At 35.8% G+C, this 17880-nt stretch overlaps 2 protein-coding genes across 3 annotated transcripts; both read left to right on the top strand.

Moving 5' to 3' along the window:
* Window positions 1-103: 103 nt before the first annotated feature.
* Window positions 104-9595, top strand: LOC110801224 (NAD(H) kinase 1). The gene is made up of 11 exons (XM_022006555.2): window positions 104-316; window positions 2464-2614; window positions 2727-2846; window positions 3651-3850; window positions 3959-4072; window positions 4999-5093; window positions 5289-5395; window positions 5588-5661; window positions 6477-6555; window positions 7484-7791; window positions 9040-9595. The coding sequence occupies exons 1-11, from the start codon at window positions 302-304 to the stop codon at window positions 9349-9351; spliced, it is 1575 nt and encodes a 524-aa protein (XP_021862247.2). The 5' UTR covers window positions 104-301; the 3' UTR covers window positions 9352-9595.
* A 1191-nt stretch (window positions 9596-10786) lies between these two features.
* Window positions 10787-16418, top strand: LOC110801228 (protein YELLOW LEAF 1, choloroplastic). 2 transcript variants are annotated; one of them, XM_022006570.2, is made up of 5 exons: window positions 10787-10938; window positions 11262-11343; window positions 12315-12514; window positions 15421-15493; window positions 15914-16418. In XM_022006570.2, the coding sequence occupies exons 2-5, from the start codon at window positions 11283-11285 to the stop codon at window positions 16108-16110; spliced, it is 531 nt and encodes a 176-aa protein (XP_021862262.1). In that variant the 5' UTR covers window positions 10787-10938; window positions 11262-11282; the 3' UTR covers window positions 16111-16418. The 2 variants fall into 2 exon arrangements, with proteins under 2 accessions (XP_021862262.1, XP_056682982.1); XM_056827004.1 differs by having other exon boundaries at window positions 10904-10938; window positions 11253-11343.
* The last annotated feature ends 1462 nt before the right edge of the window (window positions 16419-17880 follow it).

Raw genomic sequence — 17880 nt, 5'->3', positions numbered from 1 at the left:
ACATAAAAAGTATCTTCGATAAAAAGTCTCCACATCCCCAAAGTGGGCCCATTCAATACTTTTACTCTAGAGTCGTCACAAAATCTATCTTTATAAATAAACCAAGAAAATCTCATTTTCTTTCTTACCTCCAACAAAAATTGAAAGAAGCTACTTACTCCCCTTCCCAACCCCCAATTTCTCTGTTGATTGATGATCATAGAGAGAGAAAGTGGCAGTTGAAGTTAGAGAGAGAATTCCCCAATTACTTCACTTACTTTTTTTAATTTTGATTGGATTTTTTGTTTACATTTGATCTACTATGTCTCCTCGGCAGGTAAAAATCAATCCTTAATTTGTGTTTAATTGTTCGAATTCTGGGTATTTTAGCACAAGTTTTTAGTTGGGAGTTAGGGTTTCTGTTTGATTTTATTGCTGTTCTTTTACTTCATTTTGCTGTTAGAAATGTGAGCTGCAAGTTCGTGTCTTTTAAGTTAATTTTTGTGATTCTTTACAATTTGTGGTTGTGAATCACTGAATCACGGTGATTTGCTTTTAGGGGGTTTGCTGAATTTGATTGAATTCAAAGTAATTAAGCCTTTTAATGTTAGACATGGGAGTTTTGAGTTGGGTTTATGTTAAAATTGTGATTTGTAAAGCTATAGGAGATGAATTCTTGTCTTAAATGCTGTGTTAATGCTTTCCTTTGGGGATATCAGTTGCTGAATATGGAATGTATCCGACCTCACCCAAAAAATATATATTTTTTTGAATATAGTTGTAAGAATGTATGCTTATATAGTTAAAGTATCGAATTATGGGGTTATGATTGTATTGGGAATATGAGAAGATGGATGCGAGTAATGAATTGTACATCTTTCGATTTTCATCATTCACAAAGCTTTTGCCTTCGTTTTGGAATGGAGGGAGTGGAGTTACTGATGGAGAAATGTTACTCCTCCGTCCTGAAAAGATTGCTCCCTTTCGCTTTTCACGGTCTCTAATGTACGACTTAACATATAAATATCTCTATTTCTACACGCATAAAAATTATAAAAAGTTGATATTTCGAAAAATATTACAACAAATTTAACAAGACCCCACATGAATATATTATTTCTTATAGACTAATGAGAATTAATGGTCAAAGTTTTCAAAGTTTGACCCAAAAAATTGCATTTGGGGGAATATTTTAGGGATGGAGGGAGTACTAAGGACTAGAGTGTGCTTATTCATGGATTTTTGAAAAAACATTGGCAGTTCTTTGATGACTCCAATTGCTAGTTCTATTTGCCTTGATTGTAACATATGTTGGGTTGAGACTTTGTGTGGTGCGGAGGGTCTTTGAGATACCCCTATTTAGTTAGAGCTGAGTTCGGAGCCTCATTGCACTGGGTTGTTCTTGTTGTTTCTGCTATGTTGGTTGTATTGTATTGAAACTGCTATAGGTGTAAAATGAGGTTTGCAGCTTAAATTAAGTCAGTTTCTTTTTAAGATGTAAAACAGCTTATGGGATGTGGGGTTATGTTGGTCCTTTTAGAGACATGTTTGAACCGTGACTCTTACGGCCCATTTGGTAGCCGGCATAAATGGTGTCAATGGGAATGAATTTGTATGTAAATTTATAAGGAAAATAAATATTTATTCCCATGGTAATGCTAGTTCACTCAAAATTATCTCTTTTTCGTTATAAATTTTCATTACCATCCATTACCATTTGAGGAGTGGTATTAGGTGATAACAGAATTTATGAAGAAATCAAGAAAAACACAAAGTTTGAGACAAAATTTCATTCCCATGGACATCATGATGCTATTTTCTTGCCAAATTACACTTAGATTTATCCCCATTCCCACAATTTATTACCAGTTACCAAACGGACCGTTAGTGTTATGGGTTGGTATCTTCACCTCCTTCCTATGATCTGCTTCATAACACATAGGTCTCAAAAGCCATCCTCAAAAGCAAGAGGATTTCCATGATAATGTCTAATAGTTGGCAAAATAATCGATTAGCATTTTGCATGAAGAATTAAGTTCTGAATTTTGGTGTAACTCAACTTGGTTAAGTTGATGAGTGTATGCGGTTCCTTCACTTAGACCAAGTTCCAAAACCTCAGTGATCACTTCAACTAGTTCTTTAGGAGTTCTAGGGTGATAGACCAGAGGGTTGACTCGGCTGAGGATTTGCTTTAGCATTTTGGTTTGACCTTGTAGGGTTTGTATAAAATGGGTCTGTGGGGGAACTTCCTTTTGAAAAAATAAGGAAATGATAGACGATGCCTCAGTAATAGATAAATTTATTTAAGATAATAAAATTTCAAAATCCACTTTGTAAGCTTCTTTCTTATTATATTTGTAAGCTTCTTCCTTATTATTCTTTCGTCATCTACGCCTTGATAACTTTTTATTGTGGAAATTAAAGTAATTTTTCTAGCCTGATTTAAACTTGTCCTGTCACTTACCATTCATATTCCGGATTTAGGAAAACGGAATTGTTTCCTGTTCGCTTCATGAAAATGGAACTTCAGATCCACTTCCCCTGGCCTATTCAGAAAAGGCAGTACAAGAGATGCTTCAGCTACCTCTTGAAGGCATAGACAATAATCTTGTAGAGTTTTCTGAAGCTATGAGAAGTAAGATTTGTACAGTTCTATTTTAGCCATATTTTTTTTTTTGTAGATTTTTTAGCAGTATTTTTATGTTCCACCTATGATGAGTTGCTTATGGATTTGTCTGCTTCTCTAGCTGTGGCAAAGGCACTGAGGCGTGCTGCAGAAGGAAAGACTTCTGCTCAAGCCGAGGCAGCTGAATGGAAGCGAAAGTTTGAGTTGGAGAAGTCAAGGAATCTGCAATTAGAGCGCAAAGGTTCGCTATATATACATAGACAAATTGTTTTTACTTGCTTATTTTGACTTCCTTTGTTTGCAGTTATGTCTGTATGCTCTTAGAATATACCAGTACATAGAATGATTTTCTTGGTGCAACTGTTCTTTAATCGCCAACGTCTTTATTCGACCTAATATATAAGAAAAGAACGTGCTGGGTTTTTTTGCGAACGAAGTCATATTTTTTTGAGTTTCTCATTTTCTAACATTTGGGAAGAATCATGAGTAGAAGTATATATTTGATTTGCAATTGTTTTTATTAGCGGCGTACTGAAGAACACATTCAGTTGACCGTTTTACTTGAGTGTATGATGACTTTTAGTAAATTTTCTACTAATTGGAGAATGAAATGGACAAATGTGACATTTATGTTGTGTAATTTGCAGTAACCAGATACTTTCTAGATTTTTCTTTCATCTGCAGCCAATTTTATGAGTACTACATTAAATGAACGAACCTCAAGATCATCTTATGTCAAAATTTCTCATTTTGTCCTTCCCATGCAGAATTTCTGCAGTCCTTTCCGTAGTTAATCATTAATACTCTCTGATTTTTGTTATACCCACTTTTCTGTTTGAGGTGTTTTTGTTTGTCTTGCTTCTACTTTATTCTATTTTTGGCAAACACCTTTTACCATCTCACCTCTGCAAAATATTCCCTATTGAGCAGATTTTTGTTGTTCCTTCTCAAGTGCTTCATTATGGTTAACTGCAATTTCTTTTCTTCAGTATCTATTTCTTTTGATGTTTAAAAGTGTTGTGATGAGTTTTTCTTTTCATGGCAGCAATATCATCTGTTAATAGTTGTTGTGATCTTCCGAATAAGAGAACATCGGATTTAGCTGACCAACCAGAAGTGTGTCTCCCAGCAAATGGGAAAAATGGTCATTGCTGTGGTGCAAACGGAATCTGCAATCACGAGGTTCTTCGGGATGGTGAAGTGAGATCGGATTCCGAGCCTGTGAACAAAAAGGTTGTGAAGAAGGTAAATTTACAACCACTTTAGAATTCTATCCTCATAATAACTGGCATTAAAACTGCTTTGATAGTGGCAACCTGCCAAATTACTTTTTTTTTTTTTTTTTTAATGCAGGCGTCATTCAAACTTTCATGGAATAGTGAAGGTTCAAAGGGAAATCAGTATAAGCATGATGTAGTTTCTTTTGACAGAGGAAACATCTCAACTACTGAGCGCAGTAGCAAACAGGTATACATGTTGATTCCTCACTATGCTGCTGCTAACTGTTAATAGTGGATCACAGTTATTTTGTCTGACAATCTCCATATTATATAAATAAAAGACCTAGCTTGCAGTTTCTAATACTTAATTAACATTGAGAAGAAAACTTGAGGCAGTTGGCCAAAGCTGAATTCTAGGCTTGAGGCTTGGGTTCGACTAATCGACTCTCACCTGGCTCATCCTTGGGGATATTATAGACTTGATCGACTTGAGCCCGTCCCGCTACCCCGTCCCGACCCAAAATAGCGGTTTTTGGACAGAATTATTAGCCCGATTTTGGACCGGGCCCGGACGATTTTTAATTTTTTTTGCGGGTTTTGGGCAACTAAAAACTACACTTTTAGTTATAAAGTTGACCCGGCCCGAAAGGCCCGCAATTTTCCCCGAAATAGTGGGTTTTGGACACACAAAACCGTCCTGAAACTTGACCCGGCCGACATAATGGGCTGTTTTTATGACCCGCCCTGCATTTTTTTATCAGGTCTAGGATATTACTATACTCCCCCCTCAAGGATAGGCCCTTCAACGTATTGATTTTAATTATTAATTCCTATAGTCTGGAATGACCATGCCTTTTTTTTTTGGTTACAATTGCTTGTGCTGCTTCCTTTCTTGAAATTTTGTGTTCAGCTCACAGGATTCATCATTGTATTTCTGCATATTAATTTTGTAGTAATGGTGGAAAACTCAATACTTAAACATCTTTGAGAATTAGACTTGGAGTTATATGCTCTTATCTAGCTCCTTTGTTTTTCCCGGATGATTGGTTGTTGCATGCTAAGAACTCAATGCCAAAAATTTCTAATGGCTACGGAAACTAGTATAGAAATTATAGTCTTTTATATTTAGATCCTCATCTTCTCAATCAACTATTTTTTTTGTCCATGTTTCAGATATTCCTCAAGTGGGACAGTAATCCCCAGACTGTTCTTGTATTGACCAAGCCAAATTCAGATTCTGTTAAACTTCTATGCTCCGAACTGGTCAGGTACATAATGTTTTTTTTCAATTTTTTTTTAAATAAATATGGCGGTATTTTCAACTCTCCTTTGATGTCATGTAGTTCTTTCTGGTTCCAATGCCTGTATTCTATCTGAATCCTTCAATCAAGTTGGTCGTGCCATCAAAATAAAAATCTACTCTAGTTTAAAGTAACACGAGATGTATACATCAATTTGTGCAGATGGTTGAAAGATCAGAAGAAATTAAACATATATGTGGAACCACGAGTTCGATCTGAACTTTTGGACGAATCATCTTCCTTCAACTTTGTTCAGACCTGGAAGGAAGGTACGATTGGAACATCTACAAAACTCTTTTTTTTTTTTTTTGAAGCTCACAAAGTTCTGTTAGTACAACCATACTGAACCGCGCTTTTGTAGTAACCTTGCATTCTTTTAGCCTATATTTGTGTTGTAGTAAAAAATGTCAATGCTTTAATTTCTCATGCCATGTTCGTCACACTCTTTTTTCCACTGACAGACGAGGAGGTTTTGCTCTTACATACAAAAGTTGATCTGGTTGTGACTCTTGGTGGGGATGGAACTGTACTCTGGGTATGTTCCTTTTTTTTTTTTTTTTTTTTTTTTTTTTTTAAACCTTTTAGAATTGAATTGCAAATGACAAGTGAATATTAGATACATGAAAAGGATTAACTTGATCTACACTAAAATAACTCAGTACACCAAGTTGCCTTGTAGCAGACTTCAAATTCTTTACAAATGTTCTCCTGTACATGCATGCTATAGTTGTCTAATATCCAGATATTTCCGTTTTTGAGAATACTGAATATTATGCCAAATGTAGTTCTGAAACTCATGAATAACAAATAGGAAAATTTGCAAATTACTACCTAGCTTGTTAAATGTTGTCAATTACTACCTAGGTGTTTACTTATTGTTGTCAATTACCTTAGCTCATATTTTGGCCAATTAGTCACTAATTAATTAATAATCAACCGTTAATCATACTTTACTTATTTTAACTAATTAATAAAAAAAGGTTTTTTTTTTTTAATTATTCAGCATATACTTCCTCCGTCTTTTAATACTCGCAACGTTTGGACTTTTGCCACTATTCATATAATCTACTTTGACTATTCGTATTGTTTTTTGTATAAGATAAAACATAGTCATGTGGGATAGTTGTTAGATTCGTCTCAATGTGTATTTTCAAAATATCAACTTTTTATAGTTTTTGCATAAAGAGAATTTAAGATATAAATGATCAAAGTTGTGCATTGGCATGCGTGAAACTAACAAACGTTGCGAGTATTAAAAGACGGAGGAAGTATCTTTTAGGAAATGTGAATAATGCCAACTTATGTTACTCATTTCTTGCCACCTGACTGTCTTGCTACTTCATACTGCAGGCTGCTTCATTGTTCAAAGGACCAGTCCCTCCTGTAGTTCCACTTTCTATGGGATCCCTGGGTTTCATGACTGCATTTCGTATCCTTTGTGCTTTCCAAATTTCTCTCATGCCTCTACATATATACAACTCATTAAAATAATGTGTCGAAGTTAACCTTAATCCTTTTAGATAATGACCCATTAGAGATAGAAAACACTCATAAACGCAATATTTTAATGACCATTTCTCTCTCTCTAAAGTCTACACCATTGCTTTTATGAGTGCTTTCTCTCTCTCTCGTGTAGGTTGTCAAATCTAAGGGCTAACCAAACATATTCGGATGTTTTCCTCTTGAAGCTATTCACAATGAAATATTTATTGGCGTAGTGTAAGGGCATCCCCTCCCCCCGCCCCCGTCCCCAGATAAGATTTCGTAATAACTTTGAAGGATAAGGGAACATCTGAGGCGGCGTAAATAGTGATTGCCTATTTTGCCCTTTACTAATATTAGTAAATAAGGATAAATTAAACAAAAAAATATTTTATAATACAAATATAGAAGGGAATTAGTAAGATTTCGTAATAACTTGAATTTTTAACAGTATGATAACTTCTTCTGTCAAACAACATGCTAGAACTCTGATAACAACTTTCTTGTTGAATTTTTAACAGTATGGTAACTTCTTCTGTCAAACAACATGCTAGAACTCTGATAGTAACTTTCTTGAATTTTTAACAGTATGGTAACTTCTTCTGTCAAACAACATGCTAGAACTCTGATAGTAACTTTCTTGATAAACAGTATGTTAACTTATTCTGTCAAACAACATGCTAGAACTCTGATAGTAACTTTCTTGAACGTTTAACAGTACGGTAACTTCTTCTGTCAAACAACATGCTAGAACTCTGATAGTAACTTTCTTGAATTTTTAACAGTATGGTAACTTCTTCTCTCAAACAACATGCTAAAACTCTGATAGTAATTTTTCTACCAATTTTGGAGTTCTTCTTTAACACCGCTTTTAGATAGTGAGCAATACAAGGAATCACTTGATTCAGTACTTCAAGGTCCCGTCAGTATCACATTACGACACAGATTGCAGTGCTATGTAATTCGAGAGACAGCAAAGCACGAGTTCGATACAGAGGAGCCAATTCTCGTTCTGAATGAAGTTACTATTGATCGAGGGATATCCTCATATCTAACAAATTTGGAATGTTACTGCGACAACACTTTTGTGACGTGCGTTCAAGGAGATGGATTGATTTTATCCACCACGTCTGGAAGTACTGCGTATTCATTGGCAGCTGGAGGATCGATGGTCCATCCACAGGTTTGATCTAACAACTAAAACTACTCTACACTCTGCTTCTTTTTGTGTCAATGTGATACTCGTAATGTGTGAGTCTACGTTTATTTAGTCGTCTATTTTTAGGGACGGAGGGAATATGATTTTTTCAATTCCTATGTTACCCGGACTCGGATACCCATATCGGACGTGGGTACATGTCCAAGTGTCCGGCACGACTATTTTGTTTAAAAATTGCATGGTTTTGTCCAAAATGAAGTGTCGAAGCGTCCATACCCGTGTCCATACCCATGTAATGTGTGAGTCTACGTTTATTTAGTTGCCTATTTTTAGGGACGGAGGGAATATGCTTTTTTCAGGTATACATGCAAGAAATGACATCATTAGGAGGTCCATATTTCTTAGGAAATTTTGTGGGGAAACTACCTTTTATACTAGTGATTTGCATCCAAAATTCCGTCCAAGGGGCCAACAATAACGATTTAAGGAGTACCTCTAATTGTTGGTAATTAAACCCTAATTAAAGGTAATTTACCCCAAATATAAGCAAAAATCCCCAAATTATAAACGCTAATTTGCAAATACAATGTGGCTAATGACTTAATTTTGGGATTAATTACCTTTATTTGAGGTGAATTATACATTAATATGAGGTTAATTACCGATAATTGAAAGTAAATCATTATTGGTGGACCCCTTGGATGGAATTTTGGATGGAAAGACGTCAAGTGGTAGTGCTACCAACAAAAAATGAAGATAATAGGGAGTTTTTCCACATAAATTACCGTAGTTATTTTCAAAATCACTATTATAAAAGGTAATTCCCCACAATTTTTTTTTTAGTTCGAGGATTATCATAAAGTAATATTTGTCTAGCGCGTGATTAGTAGTAGCATATGTTGACCAGCAAACATGTTCTCTCTCCAACGCCCACTCCCCTAGTCCCCTCTCCCTCCTCCCTCTCCTCCACGTCTCCACTCTTTTCTACTTTTCTTAGTTTTTCTTAGAAAGTAGATTTACATGTACGAATGTTGAATGAAAATATTGACACTTAATACAACTACACTACACATCATAGTTTCCTTACCACAGCTTCGGGTTTTGGTTACCACATCATAGTTTCATTGTTCTCTTTATCCTCTTATCTAATTTACTCGGACTCATTGTATTTCACCTAAAAATGATGATTTCAGGTAGTCTGTCTGAGTTTTCTTTCCTTTATCCAAAATAAATAAATTCATAGTTTCTTACCACAACTCAATCTTTTGACAGGTTCCCGGCATTTTATTCACACCAATTTGCCCCCATTCACTCTCCTTTCGACCCCTGATATTACCGGAGCACGTAACAGTAAGAGTACAAGTACCTTTCAACAGCAGAAGCTCTGCATGGGCGTCATTTGACGGCAAAGACAGAAAACAGTTAAACCCGGGTGATGCACTCATATGCAGCATGGCTCCTTGGCCCGTGCCAACTGCATGTCAAGTCGATTCAACCAGTGATTTCTTACGCAGCATACACGAGGGTTTGCACTGGAATTTGAGAAAGATACAGAATTCTGATGGCCCTTCTTCTAGCACTTAATAATGTGTAGTTTACCAGATTCATCAACATGAAAGTTGGTTTTATTTTGTTCTTCATATATGTCACTGTATTTTTAGGTGTGTAGTTGTGTAATCTAATAGAATTGATGATGATGAAGATAGAAAGATGGAACCAAACTATATAGAATGTATCTAACTTACAAAGTTACAAGTAAGATGTATACCATTGCACAAAGTGCAAGTACCTATATCGTATCAGAAGGATCTATTTATCTATTACAGTATATTACTACGTACATTATACTAAAACAGATATCAGGAGTGACACATGTCACTTCATATTAGTAGATCGAATATTTTGGTCAAATTAGCATATAAACATATAAAATTATGTAATACGTAGTAGGATAAAGTTGCATATTACAATGGATTATTCTTGCGTGGACTTGGTCCATAATAATATTTAGTGTGGACCCAAAATTAATAGTTTTCTCTAGCACCCTTTTGACACTCATAGTGACCTTTATTGTTCATATAGTAACTATAATAAACTAAACACTAAAGTAACCCTATATTTTTAAAAGCGAATTGTGACTTAAAATCACATTAGTTAAGCATAACATGTATCAACGATACTAATTTGACATTTTTATCATAATAATCTTAATAAAATGGCAAAATAAATTGTGACTAAGTTGTTGACTTTATTGTAAGACATGGTTCACAATAAATTTAGTGTGGACCAAGTCATTTAAGAGTTATACTACTACAATACTACGTAGTACGTAACTACGTATTAGATGATCCTAGATGATTAAATGAGTATGTTCAAGTGCATACATTATAAATAAAGTTCGACTTAACACAATAGGCACTCAGAATAGGTTTCCAATAGCAGCTGTTGACTTGTTTCGACACTAAAGACTCACGACATGTTTATCGTGATGCTAATCGCGCAGATAACTATATTACCGCTTCAGTCTCGTCTAGACGCATCAGGACATTGACCCGTTTCTAGATAGTAAATTTTCTTATTTTTTTCTTCAGATAAGTTAAGTAGTTGTTGACTCGTTTTGACACTAAAAACTCACGACATGTTTACCGTGAGGCTAATCATGCAGCTAACTATGTTACCGCTTTAGAACATCTCGTCTAGACACATCAGGATATTGACCCGTTTGTAGATAGTAAATTTTCTAATTTTTTTCTTCAGATAAGTTAAGTAGCTGTTGACTCGTTTTGACACTAAAGACTCACGCCATGTTTACCGTGAGGCTAATCATGCAGCTAACTATGTTACCGCTTTAGAACATCTCGTCTAGACACATCACGATATTGACCCGTTTGTAAATACTAAATAGTAAATTTTCATTTTCTTTCATCAGATAAGTTAAGTTTCAGTCTTGAAAAAAACTTTTCTATTTTATTTTTTAATTTTTCCTCCTTAAAAAAAAAAAGAAAAAAAAAAAAGCAACAAGTGAAATTATGATCGGAGTAAAAAATCATTATACTATTAGATGTGTCATTTTCGTAAATAAGCGTCGATGTCATAATAATCTTCTCTGCATCTCCTTCTTCTTCCTCCTCTCGCATCCACCTCTCCTCTTTTCTGCTGCTGCTATTCTCGGTAATTATCTACAATCGATTTTTCTGTTGATTTTATTTGTATTTTTTATTGATTCAAACACGTAATTCTGTAAATTGTTAATTTATATTCTGTTGGGGTTTGTCTTGGTGTTGTGAATTTCGTATTATACTTCTTCTTTTTTTATATGAATCGATATTTCTGATATGACGCTTTTCAAATGGTTAAAATATATTCTTCTGGGTTTGTTTTGGGGGTTTTTCATGAGAAATTCTACTTGAAATTCGTACAATCCTTTCAATTTTCTATGATATTTGGCTGTTGTTGATTGTTTTCTGGTGCTTTATGTTTGTGAGATTGTTTAGGTTAAAGTTGATGATTTATAAATGGCGATATCTTCACTGAGTGCTACTTCTGGACTTTCTGCAGTGTTATTATTATCCCCAGGTTTGTGAACTTTCTCCTGTATAGTTGTATGCCCTAGTAAATTAATCAAGGTATTAATTGTTTGTCAATGTGTCTTCATCTGTTTAGTTTGTTGGATAAGAACATAAGATTGGGTTTTGGGGAAAGTTTGGTGAAACTGGTTAGCTAAATAAAGTAGATTCAGATAGTATTATCTGCCTTTGAATTTTGCTCATGATACCTTTGATTTGTGAAATTTCAATTGGGTTTGGTTATTAGTGATGTGCAAATGAACCCCATACCTTTTAATTAAAGCAAATTAACCCTATCTCTTTTATGGAACGTGCAATTAACACCTAATTAATATTTTCGGCATAATCTCAACAAGCAAAGAGTAAAAAGCACCGGAAAACTACTAAAATCAATAACGAAACACTCAAACACCACAAACCTCAAATGTTTATCTCTCTTCCTTGACCCTTCTAAGGCTCTAATTGTAGTCAGCCTTTAATTTATTAATCAATTTGTATTTCCGTTGGGAAAAAAGGGATCAAACCGGAGACATTGGCTTTCCATATTTTTCACATCTTCAACCATTATTTGCTTAAGACTTTGGTGTGATGTGCAAATGAACCCCAAGACTTGGGCTCGTACGAACACCAAAGTACGATGTGCAAATGAACCCCATACCTTTTAATTAAAGTCTTGTAGATGGTTCATATGCAAATAACGGTTCATTTGCATATCTTCAACCATCATATCACATTGGGTTCACTTTTTGCTTAATGGTTCAAAGTGCGTTGTAGATGGTTTAACGGTGCTGAAAAAGCTGTATGGTGCTCTATAAATTTCAACATATGTTCATGGAATAGTCCTAATGAGGTTTTTGATGAAAACAGAAGTTAGCTTCATTATTATTTGTTTGACGTTCTACTGCTTGCTTCTCGCCAAGCTGGCTTGGTTGCTTTTGCCTGCTCTGTGGTAGTAGCTAATGGCAATACGTTTTTGAACAGTGAGATTTGACTTGCCAAGGAGGGGTCCATTAAAGCATCATAACCACGGCGTAGCAGGGCTTGGTAAGGCATCATTTGGTTTGCATCGTGAACAACAGTTAGTGAGGCTTGGCAAGCTGTCATTATGTTTGAGTCACATTCAAAGGTCAACTCCCACAACCAGAGTGCGTTCTGCTTCCGTGGTCTGTTCAGCTGCTTTGGTAATATTTTCCTCCATGAATTATGATTCACTTTTTACTCTATCCAACTTTCTTAGTTCTTTTTGCGATTTCTGTGATATGTTTTAGTTACAAGGATTTTAGATGTAAGCCATGAGGGAAACGTTAGAAGTAATTTAGTAAAGTTGTATGTGAAATATCAGTAATACATAAATAAAATTACTAAAGTCAGTTTTGGCCCTTTTGGGATGGATGCGATTATTGGCGCACACCAAATATATAGCACAAGTATGTTTTAGCCAGTCTATCAGTTTACTCCCGAGAGTTGTATTTGTAAGACAGATGGGATTTATCATGGTAGGGATCTCTCTCTTTTTAGGCATTTTTTCTGTTGTGTTTTAATTTTTATGCTCCGCTGTAAAAGTAGTTGTTTTAATAATAATATTTAGATCACTTAGATGTTTTATCTACCCCTGAAGTTGCTAGGAATTTGTTTTTGGGTATGCAATCCCGTTTATAATCTAATGTGTATGTTTTGCTGTATTACTATTAGAAGCCACAATATGTATTATTACATGCAAAAAAATCTGTAAACGTAAGAGTAGTTTATGGAACTGTGTTGACGCAATTTCAGTATCCCAACTTGGTTCACTATTTTTGTTCTTTTATTGATTAAGAACTAGATATGATATCTAATGTAAAGTACTAATACTTCAATGATTTCAAGTAATTGAATAAAGGGCGTCTTTTACTACCTCTGTCCCAGACTCCCATTAGTTGGCAACTTGGCATACACTGGATTCTGGAATGAGTAAATCAAGGGAACATTTGTTTGTTTCCCACCATTTCTATTGCTTTTTTTTGGGTGTGTGTGTGTGGCAATTAAAGATATGTATTGCCAAGAATAAAAAAGAAAAACAAGGCAACAGCCCAAACAAACTGCACCACAGTGCCCCAACAGCCAACAAAACCAAATGAAACAAAAACAGCATCAGTATCTCATAAGCCTCCACCTTCTAGGAAGGGTTAGACTTATAGACCCATCACATGCTTAGTTTCTAATTAGCAAAATAAACATCTTATCAGGTACTCTACAAGCCACCTTAAAAACAACTACTCTGCAAACCTGTTAGGGAGGCTTACATGTGCCATTATAAACAATTTCATTCCTCTGGGTCCATATTGCATAACAGCTTCAGCAAAAAGCAATAGGAAAACTTTATGCTTATACCCTCCTTTCTTCGCTGATTTAATAGCCCAGGCCAACTCTGCATCAAACCCCTCTGGTTGTCTGTTGAACTGAATCAATCGTAGCAATTCAGACCATACATGCTTAGAGTATGAACATAAAAAGAACAAGTGTTCTACTGTTTCAGCACAATTCCCACACAATCAACATGAATCATTATCAATCACATTCCACCGTAAAAATCTGACTGCAGTTGTAATCTATCCCAAATAGTCAACCAAAGAATGAAAATGCTCTTTGGTGAAGCAAGGTTGTTACACACAAACCTCCTCCATGCCACTTTAGGGAAGTGTCCCTTTAAGTATTTATACATCTTTTTAATGGAGTATTTCTCACCATTCTGAACATTATCCCAGCCATTAGCATCCTCCACATACCGTACACTTTCAAATATTTCCCTCAGCATCCATGACATAGGTTTCACATTAACCCATGCCCCAACCGCTCGGTTCTTCAAGTAATAGATGTTAACCCACCTGACCCAGAGTTTGTCTTTTTTGTTGTTTATAGCCCATAACAGTTTCGTGACAGCCGCTCTGTTCCAAGCTATCATATCCATAACATTCAACCCTCCTGCCGATTTTGGCATACATACCGAGCTCCAAGCCACCAGGGCTTTCCTTGATGAATTTTTTACACCCGTCCAAAGATAAAGCCTGCATTTGTTTCCACTTCTTTTATCACTTTTTTGGGAAGAACAAACAGCTGACACCAGAATGTTTGTAAGCTGAATAAAATGGTTTTAACAAGCTGCAACCTGCCAGCATAAGTCAATTTTTTAGCATCAAGGGAACATTTGTTTGTTTCCCACCATTTCTATTGCTTTTAACAAGTATCCTTCTTTATTAACAACATGACAACTATCTAGGACATTCATAGTAGGATGGTGGTAGTATTTGGTGACCAAAAGTCTGTGAACAAAGTTTGGCCAGACCTTTGTTTAACCCCCAGTTGGGTCCTTAGCAAAATTCTTCGTGCACAATTTTTGTTATCAGGGGAGCACGTAAAGCATCTTATGTTGGCATAACAATATCTCAGTGATCCTTTTGCAAATTAGCTATAGAAAACTAAAACCAGTTCTCACGTCGAAGGGAACCTCTACATCCTTCACGCATGGGATTTCTTTCTGAAATGTGAAATTGGGTAAACTGCCTAAACTTTCAAGAGAAATCTTAAGAGACTACTAGCTGAATAGAAACTTGGGGTGAGGTTAAAGATGGCCGTGTGGCGGGCCGGCATGAGGCCCGACATGAAAAGCCCGGCCCGGCATGGACATGAAAAAAGCACAAAGTCGTGGGCCGGGTCTGGGCTGCAATTTTTGGGAAAAGCACGCTAAATGCAGTAAATTTAGGCTTAGACACGACGACCCGACAGCCCATGAACATGGGCCCGTTTAGTGTGTGGGGCCCGAAGCCCGGCCCACGGCCATCTTTAGTTGGGGTGGGGAAATGTGAAGCGTCCGTGGAAGAGCCTATTCTCCATAGCAGTATCTGATATTTTACATAATTACATCACACTCAAGTATGGGTTTTAGTTTCAGAGTTCACCTTGTTTCTCAAGATTTAGTTAAAGCTTCAAAAAGGGTCTTGTGACAACGATTTACTTGTGTTATGCTATTATGTTATCTTTACACCCTTGTATTATCTTTATATGCATGAGGTTGCCCTAAATAAGATCTTCCCATAATTTCGTATTGCAGAATGCCAGATGCGGAGCTGAAGGACAGACTCAAACTGTAGAGAAGCCAACTTCTGTAATTTCAAATGCACCAGGTAAGTTTTTGTCATTTCTGCATTTCATGAATTGGCTGAGAGTAGAGACTGATTGGATTCGAGTTTGTATTTTGTACTTTCACTGCGTTTCAACTTGGGATAAAATTTGATTACAAGTAAAAACTGAGCCTGTTGTAAAATTTACATGGTCAACTTTACATAGGAAAAAACAAAAATTAGAAGGTGCACCCGGTTGTATGTAGCTCTACATGCAACCGGGTTAAAAGCATATTTTTACTGTTTAAAAGCATATTTTTACAGTTGGTGATAACTAAAAACATGATGGTTTGATTGAAACTTTGAATGTTGCTTTCACATGGGGTAACTCTACCTTTCTTGGGTGGGGGTTTGTCAGCTAAAATGTTTTCATTTTCTAGAGGTGCCATTGACGTCAAGTCGTCAATTCTAATTTGTTCGCAGGTAAAGAGAAATCACCACTACTTGATGATGGAGGAACCGGATTCCCCCCACGTGATGATGACGGTGGTGGTGGCGGCGGAGGTGGTGGAGGTGGTAATTATAGCGGTGGGTTCTTCTTTTTTGGGTTTCTAGCATTCCTTGGATTCTTGAAAGACAAAGAAAATGAAGGACCCTATCAAGATTCTAGACGAAGATAAACAGTTGAGCTCGACTGTCTTTCTATAGTTTTCATATCATATCGTCGCCTATTATGTTCTGGTTTAATCACATAACGTGTTTTTAATCTTTGCTTCATGGGGTGATGCCCATATGATGAACCGATTTTGCAGCAAAAATTAGTTACTAAGTATAAAGTTTTTTCGTTAATGCATCGTAGTATCAATGTACCATACTTCGTAGTTCACAATCGTTCATCTTTTCATTACTCGTGTATCATGTTTAATACCAATACGAATATCAGCCACACAACAATAGCCTTATATAAAAGTTTGTATATTTGTTATTACTTGTAAGAGTTTCCAGTAGCAACAAGTGAAAATGTGATCAGAGTAAAAATCTATCATATATGTGTCATTTTCGTAACTATCATGCTTTGACAATTGTAGAGGCTTTTTGCTCGTAAATATATTGAAACATAGAGATTACAACAGGGAGTGTGCACAATTCAGATGGATCGGAAATGGACCGGAGTAAAAGATGGCTGTGGGCTGGGCCATCCCGAGGCCCGATCTGACCCGGCTTGAAAAAAGCCCAACATGGCACGGGAACGAGCACAAAGTCGTGGGCCAGGTTTGGGCTACATTTTTTGGAAAAAACACAGTAAGGTACGGCACGACTCGACCCATCACGACAAAACATGCTAAATTTAGTAAAAAATAGGCTTAGACACGACGACCCGTGAGCCTTAGGCCGGGCATGATCCCTGTTTTGAACTTTTTGGCCCGGCCCGACAGAGAGTGTGCCTAGGCGGATCGGCCCACGGCCATCTTTAGACAGGACTAAGGAATTACGGTCACAACATCCATTTATGTATTTTACTGATGGTTTATGTCACAAGCTCACAACTGCAATAAAATTAATCAAGTCCCAAATAAATGAAAAAAAATAGGATAATCAGAATATTAGTATAGCGAATATTTTTGAGTTGTTCAAGATTTATTAATTACTTCGTATACATTAACTTTAGGGAGAGAAATATTTTAGTTAAATATTTTTAGAATATCCGTGCATGCACGAGACCTAATCGTTATTACAATCATTCGCTTGAGATGATATTCATATGATTCAGTCTCGTTTACATCATATGTCCTCTAACATTCATATTCTTTACGCTATAAATCAAAATTACGAATTAAATTACTGGTTACCTCCTAATCCTTTTTCCTAATTGAAATAACCTTTACCGTTTTAAAAAAACAGATTAGATACTAATGAAAACTTAGAGTTGATCTCATAGAAAATAGTTGTACAAAAATGAAAGTGTTACTTAACATCCACCGTAATATACCTCGTTGGCCTATGTAAATTTAAGCCTACGTTAAAAAAAAAAAAATCATCGTCGGAATAATTTTAGAAAATTGAGAATAATATGTTTAGAAAGATCTTAAAAAATTGTGGAAAGATTTAGATACATGCATGCTCTGATATTTGATATCGAAGAATGACAAAGGTGTTAGAACGCGCTAGAGTTTTTTTTTTTTGTTTGTGTGTGTGAAAAGAACGTGCTAGAGTATTTTAATGTTGGTGAATAAACAAATAGCATTCTAGTAGTGGATGATGTGTCAATTTTAATGTAAATAGAATGTTAGAAGACTCTAGCAAGTTTATTCGAGAAACAAAACATTACTAGCGAGTATATATAAACAGTGAAGTGTGCATATGTTGTTAGATGTAGAAACACAAAAGTTCTACCTAGGTGTATTTGTAGAGCTAAGTCCTCACACAACGTAATAATGTAATATTTTCGA

The sequence above is a fragment of the Spinacia oleracea genome, chromosome 4, assembly GCF_020520425.1.
Source record: "Spinacia oleracea cultivar Varoflay chromosome 4, BTI_SOV_V1, whole genome shotgun sequence".
In the NCBI taxonomy this organism is placed as follows: Eukaryota; Viridiplantae; Streptophyta; class Magnoliopsida; order Caryophyllales; family Amaranthaceae; genus Spinacia; species Spinacia oleracea.
The sequence above is the reverse complement of the archived record's forward strand: the minus strand, read 5'-3'. Positions and strand labels throughout refer to the sequence as shown.